This window comes from Esox lucius, chromosome 12, assembly GCF_011004845.1.
Source record: "Esox lucius isolate fEsoLuc1 chromosome 12, fEsoLuc1.pri, whole genome shotgun sequence".
NCBI classification, from domain to species: domain Eukaryota; kingdom Metazoa; phylum Chordata; class Actinopteri; order Esociformes; family Esocidae; genus Esox; species Esox lucius.
In genome coordinates, this window is record NC_047580.1 from 23,427,491 (window position 1) to 23,435,874 (window position 8,384).

Consider the following 8,384-nt stretch of genomic DNA (forward strand, 5'->3'; position numbering starts at 1 on the left):
ATTCAGGGGACAAGTGATAGCTGCTTGTCCCTGGCAATTTGTTTCCCATGTTGACAAATGGAGGAATTTGCTGTAATGGGATGTAAAACCACAATAAGAAGGGGGAGAAGGGGAAAGACAAATGGGTCTGCCAGCTTCAATTCTTTCTGGACCATCTCTGTTTTTTTATCTTGGCCTCGCAGTGCATCAATATTTAAATAAGGTTAATTTATCAATGCTGCTCTGGGAGAGGTTCTGGGTGGAATGGAGAGTGTGCACCCCCCCTCTTCCGCTACACATCCTTTCCCTCAAGCTGTCAGCAGTCGCAGCAAAGATTTATTTGCACTGACTCACCCAATCAACAAATGCTGTTGTGGACAAGATTGGCAGATTTCTGTGGTGATTACAATGCAGAATGAGCGAGCTCATGTTTTATTTAGAGAACACAGACACTGTACGTACACATGAGGAGACATACGGCAAGTAGAGACACTGCACTGGTCTCCCAGTCCGCTGAGGACTGTTATGCCCTGAAACAACCGCCACTGTGTCGTTTGCCCATGGCTGTAACACCAGTGTCTATGAGAACGCTCTAAACCACATTCACAAGTGTGTTTTTCCTTACTAATGAAGAATGTGAAGGTTGGATTAAGGCCACAAAAATAAGAAGTATTGTGAAGTCGATACAGTATCTCTCACACCGGTAATAGTTTCCACGACACGTCCTTATCCCCACAAAGCCTAGTTGCAAAAGTTCATATTTACCAAAAGGTTGGCGTTTTGTTTAGGCTTATCCTGGCTCGGCCTTTTGATAACTGCGTAAATCTCGTTAGGACAGTGATTTTTGTTAACATATCTGCTTTGCAAAATAAACTATTGACTAAATATGACCAAAGATATTGTAAAAAGTCACCTTGTCCTGTAGATATTTACACAGTTAGCCAAATGAAACACACACCTTATTTGAAGTGTCTCTAAAAATCCCCTATGGATGAAACGAATGGTGTGATGACGCAACACTTTGCCGCTGGATTTTATGGGGATTAGCCCATACTAGTTCAGTCATTTGTATTGTTTAGTGTAATTTAATGTTATCAAAATGTTACAAGGTTTGCTCTGCTTCTTTATGACATTGTGCCAATGCTGCATGTGTTGCTGGGAGCACCAAGTGAGATCTGAGATCTGCATGTAGTTACAGAGCCTTGCATTTGAATGACTACCATTGCATCATAAACTATGGTATTTTGTATGTTAAACTAGATAACAACTCCAAGGGATACTTCATCATGACAGTCTTTGATTAAAGGTCAAAATGCACTTACTGGCTGAAAAAGTAATTGTGTATTCACTTCCAGGACAGTATAATACATACATGTCAACAGAATCCTAATAAAGAATCCAATATTTGTTTGGAGATGCAGTTTCTAGGTGCAGCCCCTGCTCTGCCATACCTTGCATCAGGTCAAGCTATTCTGCATTTATTTAGATTACAGTTGGCAACACATTTCAGAAGAATTGAAAACATTCTTGTCATTATAACAACCACACATTTCCTTCCTTACTCACTGTGTGCCATTCATATGAGCTCTGAAAGTCCACTGTTGGTTCTACCTGTACTCTCCATTAGCTATTGGGTATGATAAAGTCATGTAAAAATATAATGGACTGGAAGATTAAATAATTGTTTATTGAACTGAACATCACCCACTTATTTTATTTTCTCTCTCTTCCTGTCTTATGACTATTCCCAGCTTTGGCCTCCAAGCAGACATACATAAGCTACAGTAACCACGCCATCTAGGAAACAGACAGTGGAGCCCAGGCTGGGAAGCCTAGCAAGGACCTGCCCGGGTAGTGACCGAACACCAAAACTGGACCACCAAAATGCAAGAGCCGTAGGATATGGATAGAAGGAAAATGAGAATTGTCACTCAACGTACAGAACCAATATCACTATTTTCAAGAGGACCAGGAAATGCAAGGCAGGGCGATTGAATGCAAGACAAAAACAGCAGGACAGGGGAGGTGGGGATGTAAGGCAGCTGGTGACAGTGACGTCTTCCCTCCCCATCCCCTTTGTGACATGTCAGAGACGTCAGGCAGTCACTTTTCCAAATGAAGGCGTAACAAACAACTTCAAGTCAGTGTTTTCCTTCTGGAGTTAGAAGAGCTTTTCTCTTCTGGTGTTTTCTTTTGTTCAGCTAACACCCTCTGTATCAGTGAATTACGTTTTTTGTCTGTGTGCAGCAGTGTTGTAATTCCCAATCAGTGGTCATTACTTGCTTCACTATACTCTTTCCTTTACAATAAGGATGAAAGGCTGAACCCAATAGCAGAAAGAAAGACAAAGCTATTTCACAATTTAAGAAAAGTATGTTTTTGCAGTATTTTTTAGTTTTTTAAGGTTTTAGTGTAGTCAGCTGTGTCATTGCAAGACCAGGGTTCAAATCCTGCTTGCACATTATCCCAAGGGTCCAGAGGAGGGCAGTGTAATTGAGCAGGATCGGCAGGCGTTTAGTAATAAAATATGGTCATCTGGCTCGTCGCACTCTGTTCCTTCTTCGTAAGCATTTTGTGCAGTGTAATAAGAAAGAGAATTTCAACGGATCTGCTTCGGAAGACACATATCTCAAAATTGACTGTCCTGAGGCCGCTGGGAGATGCTCAAGGTCTTAGTCATGAAATTTAAATATCAGAATTGGGGATAAAAAATGGATAAAAGTACAAACATTAAATATGCATCTTTACAAGATTTAAAAAAATATCTGAATAATCTGTTTTACAGCACAGGACCAACAAACATTTACTTTTAAAATAAAATAGTGTAATACCATCTTTACAGTCTCTGTACAGCCCTAGTGCATGCCTGTGGTAACATAATGTGTACTGTGCTGTGTTGTCAAAATATATGGAATGCATCGTGTGAGGATTGTGATTCAACAGCCAAAGTGGTGTTATCATTTTGGACTAATACACACTTGGTACTGCAATACAGTAAAAGGATAGTAAATGATAATACTGGATATATACGTTGGCTACGAGGCTACCCTTTTGATCCCAGATATCATTCTTAGGGTTGTCTGTGATCAAAAGGCTGCCCCAACATGAAAAACATATACAAGCAAGTGTATTCTATTAGAATTTAAGCCACTTGTGAGAAGCAACCTTACTAACAAAGCAATTAAACTATTATTTGAGGAACAGGATAAATTTTGTGCTTGCTGCATAAAGACACATTTTTGTAAAAACAATATTTAAAAAATGTGTTGAACATATAACCATTGAAGTTACGTAAAAACATCAGCAGTGTACTTTGTCCAGTGTGCGTTGTCCTTGGTAATGCTCTTGACTCTTTTGCAATGCACCTGTGATTTCAGTAAAAGTGCTTGTTCCTTTCATGTTATTCAGAGAGAGGAAGTCACTCCACAGCCACATGAGTGAATTAACTTCAAGAGTAAGCCTATTCCTGTCAGCACAATAGAGGATACTGCTTCACAAAAATAACAACAAACAAATCTCTCATCTTATCTGTGTTGTGTCCAGGTTTCAATGTCTTTTCTCATATTGTATTGTTAGTTTAATTTCACCATTCCATTTCCGGGACAGCATTATCTTTACTACATCAAAGCCAGTCTGAAAATATATAAATAGTTAGGCATGATGCTGTACCACAGACATTTACCTATGGAGAAATTATTCTATAGGCTCCAGAAGGAAAACTACTGTAAAAGAAGTTTATAAATGTTTATAAATAAGATTGGAGAAAGAGGAAAACCTTGTCTGTTTAATTTATGATTCTCAGCTCTTTGCTTCAACAAAGATCCTAGATGTTTTTTTTTTTCATTGTTTAAGATAAGTATTGTGGGATTGTTTGTGTTTGTGAATATGATGATTTATTGCTTTTGCCTCCCCTTCATATTTTTTTTCCGACACTTTGTGTTGCAAAATAGAGTAAGTACTGACGAACTAAATGGCAAGTTAATATACGTTATTAAAAAAGAATGTCTGCTTTATGTATTGACCTATTAAAAAAAAATTACAGTGCCTGGATATTTATGAAATATCTATAGAAAACATGAAAATGTGTAGAGCATGTACATTTTTATACAAGATATTTCTAATAAAATACTGTTTTGCAAAAAAAGGAAAAAAAGGATGTTTCTTCTCTTATTGTTGAAGTCAGAATGTAATGTTGTCAGTTACATCATTTCTGGTGGAACCACAGTGATAATGAGAGATAATGAGAGATAATGTTTAAGTGTTGTATGGTACTGGAGATGCCAACCAGTTCAAACAAATCTAGAGAATGTTCTGCCTGCAAGACACACTGTACGTAATACACATGAAATGGGTTAACAACAAACTGCACCAGCATTATCCCAGCAGCTCTTGCTTTAACCGGTGTAATGTAGGAGCGTGGGTAAAATCGTAGTTAAAAAGCCTTACTACATCCTGGGTTGTTTGCTCTATAAACAGGCTTGCTGACCATGTTTGAAAATGATGAGTGAGCATCGAGGGGCTAGAATGTTGTGTTTTGATGTTATACTTAACGATCAAATAGCTGCAGCAAGAATGTTAGGAGGCTGCCATATTGTTAATCATAGATGGCATGTTTCAGCTCATTGTAACTTATAATTTATACCTTGTCTTGATTGCAGTGTTTTGAGTCATGTCTTCTTGACGTCACAAATGCTAATTTGGCAAACATTTTCTAGCTAGCTAACTAATAACTGTAACAATGTATTTGAGAGATGTGTTGGAATTCCTTTATGTTTTCAATAAACATTTGAAGACAAAATATACCTTATATGTTTTCAAACCCAACTATTTTGGTCTGGTTGCACACGCAAGTTGCGACACAAAGCAAGAGAGCAAATCTGTCCATTGAAGTTTGTAAAGCATATTACATTTAACAGTTGTACATGTAATATAACCTGCACATGTACAGTATTTTTGGAATTCTAAACAACTACGATTATTGGTTTAAATATTGTACAGAAAAGGTTATGTTATATTGCTATAGACCGGCACTGCCAAACAAGCTCAATCAGTTATATTGCTGATTTGAATCTCAAAGCCCTCTAAATCACCTGGTAACTTTATCACTTAACCCTTACCTTCTTTTGGTTTCCACCTGTCCTTCATCGAGGCCCTTCAAGACGCTAGGGCTAGAAAACATGCATGCAAGATCATTGCTGAGCTTACCCATTGTTGAAATGTGTCAATTTCATGAAGAAAACAACAACATCCAATGCACGTACATATTCAAATCTCTTATTCAGTATTCATAAATAATGGTATTGACGGTCATCCCAACTCTGATTCCTCTTGCTTATGCCTCTACCAGCTTTGCGCACATGATTTTGACCAGTTTATCCCATTCTTCCTTGCAGATCTTTTCAAGTCATTTTAGATATGGATGGGGAGTGTCAGTAAAGAGTGATCTTCAAGTGACCCCAAAGATTTTCAATGAGGTTCATCTTCTGACTTTATCTGGCCACTCAAAGACATTCACAGACTTGACACTCCAATGTTGTCTGGGCCGCATACCCCAAGTTGTTGTTGTGCTGAAAGATTAATACTCGCCCAGACAGAATCAGATTATCTGGATCAGGTTATCTTCCTTTTGCTTAGTTCATCCTTCCTTCAATATCCTTTCTTCAAAAACGTATCTTTATTTTGGTTAGCTCATTCTTCCTTCAATCCTAACTAGTCTCACTGTCTTTACCACTGAAAAGCATTCCCATAGCATACTTCTCTCACCAACGTGCTAAACCATAAGGATAGTATTAGCCATGTGCTGAGAAGTATCCTGTTTTGGCCTGATGTAGCACTTGGCATTCAGGTCTAATAGTTATATTTTGGTCATATCAAACAAGATAATATTTTTTCATCTCATATGCCTATTATTCAGGAGTGGCATCCGTCTAGCCACTCTACCATAAAGGCCTGATGGAGAGCTGGAGAGATGGTTGTCTTTCTGGCTGATTTTTTCATTACTACAGAGAAACTCTGAAGAGTTGCCAGTGGGTTCTTGGTGAACTCCCTGGACAAGGCCTTTCTTGCCTTTTGTGTTGATATGTCTGGGACGCCAGCTCCAGGAATAGTCTTGGTGGTTCCCAACTTTCTCGATTATGCTGTATGCTGGGCTCCTGGGAACCTTTAAGGCAGAGGTGTCAAACCGGTTCCACGGAGGGCCGAGTGTCTGCAGGTTTTTGCTCTCTCCTTGTACTTGATTGGTTAATTAGGTCACTGATTGGTTAGTTTCTACCCTCACCTGGTTGTGTAGGTATGAACTAGGAACCAATTTATAGGAAAAACCAAAAACCTGCAGACACTCGGCCCTTTGTGGAACCGGTTCGACACCTGTGCTTTAAGGCGTAAGCATTTTTAAAAAAAACCTTTCCCCAATCTATGCCTTGAGTCTTTTGCCTTGACTTCCACTGAGGTATATGGAGGGTTCCTTAGACTTCATGACTTGGTTTTTGCTCTGACATGTACTGGGGTGCGGGACATTATGTAGACACGTTTGTTCAGTCAATTGAGTTTGCCCCAGGTAGAGGATTCTCAAAGGACACAGGACGCCGCTGAGCTAAATCTGGAGTATCATGGCAAAAGGTTTGAATTTACTTTTTTAAATGAGATATTTCAGTTTTTCATTTTCAGTAAATTGGCGAATATTTCAAAAAATGTAGTTTCATTATAGGGTAGATTGATGTAAATTGATGGTAAAAATAAATGTAATCAATACTAAATTAGGTCTATAAAAAACTAATGAATGTATGGTGTTGCGGGAGCAAGGAACCATGTGCAGGCAGGGGTAGTTGGTGTTGACTACGTAACAGCAACAATGATCCACACTGTGAGGAGCAGAGGGGAAACATTTAAACACATACAAATTAGCAAACAGGGACGCGTTCGAGTAGTGATGGAAACTGAGAATGTACGCAACGGTGGCGCCGCTGCTCACCGTACCATGACAAAAACAAATATGGAGATAGTAAAGTGTGAATATTTTCTGATGGCATTGTATATCCAGCTTACGGGTTAGGTTTAGGGAAAAACTTAAAATGTATCAACATTTTAGGTTAAGGCATTAGATGTAATGTTTACTGTAGATGTTAGGGTTAAGTTAACTTTCGGGCAGAAGGAAAGGTTATTGAATTAAAAATAGAGATAGGTATTCGGGGAAATAGTGAATAATTTTTGTTACATTTTGTAAATGTTACATTTTGTGTTTGTTTGTGTGGCACCCCCTACAACTGGAAATCCAATACCAAAAAAACTCTCTACAAAAAGAACTTCCATCCTCTTTGTCAGGTTGAAGGGTGATAAAACCCCTGCATGATTGAAATGAAGCTTTCACACTATGAAAACGTTGGTTCTTGCGCATTTCTTCATTCATTCTTCGTCTATGTCAGCTCGCAAAGCAAGCATATAGTATCTTCATCTTCAGTTTTTCAGAATTGGATCAAAAGACCCGGGGCTGTTCCAAAAAGATCTGGGGCTGTTCCAAAAAGACCCAGGGCTGAAGCCCAGGCTTAAAGCTGCCGCTGCCTGCATCCAAACAGAGAGACTAAGGCCATTTTATATGGGGAGAAGGATAGCTGTTTCCATACAATCACTCCACAGTACAGAGAAGAAGACATGGTGGTAAGAAAAGAAGTCAAAGTGGAAAACACATTATACTACAAATATACCATAAATGAGCAATTTTTACAAACTGCCAGTGAGGTTGGTGATTAATCACGTTAGTGATGTCAGGTGAATAAAGAGATCCATTGCACCAGCTTTGTTATTTTATTTAATTGTTCTTAGTACATAATTATTCATGCTAATGGCTTGTGAGGCAGAGACAAATGAGCGGATAGTGTGGATAATCTTAAAGTAACTGGGCAGAGAAAGTCAGACTTTTAAAAGCTAATATTCTGTTAACGCATAACCAAAATAGGTGTTGAGGTGTCTAAGGTTGCATTATTAGCAACATACATTTGATATGCTGTAAAAAGAAAATGCAACCCCAAATCAAGGTTGTTTCTCAAATAGACGGTTTGAAAAAGGCACTGGCTTCGGAGCCAACATTTTCAGGGTTTTTGTTTAGTCCCATCTTTAAATCAGAATATCCAGAGTTTCGATTGCAGAGAACAGCAGTGTTTCCCAATCCTGGTCCTCAGGACTCAAAGGGGTGCACATTTTAGTTTTGCCCAAGCACTCACGCACCTGATTTTTAAATCTGGGAATTGAAACACTGACCTCTCGTTGCCTGGCTTTATTGAGAATAATACTTACTGTACTTTTGTATCTTGTCTAAATATGAGGATTATATTAAAAAACCTCTAACATTGACACAAAAGTCATCGGAATCTACCGAATATTATGTACATTAGGTGACATAAACACTGTCA

General features: G+C 38.6%; 1 protein-coding gene across 2 annotated transcripts in view; it reads left to right on the top strand.

The window, feature by feature from the left end:
* grm4 (glutamate receptor, metabotropic 4) overlaps window positions 1-4,121 on the top strand; it is a 285,814-nt gene extending 281,693 nt beyond the window's left edge. Inside the window, exon 11 of one of the 2 annotated variants that reach the window (XM_020051365.2) lies at window positions 1,731-4,121. In XM_020051365.2, coding sequence (XP_019906924.2) covers window positions 1,731-1,780 — 50 coding nt within the window. In that variant the 3' untranslated portion in view covers window positions 1,781-4,121. The remainder of the gene's footprint in view (window positions 1-1,730) is intronic. The other variant, XM_034296161.1, reaches the window with a different exon arrangement.
* The last annotated feature ends 4,263 nt before the right edge of the window (window positions 4,122-8,384 follow it).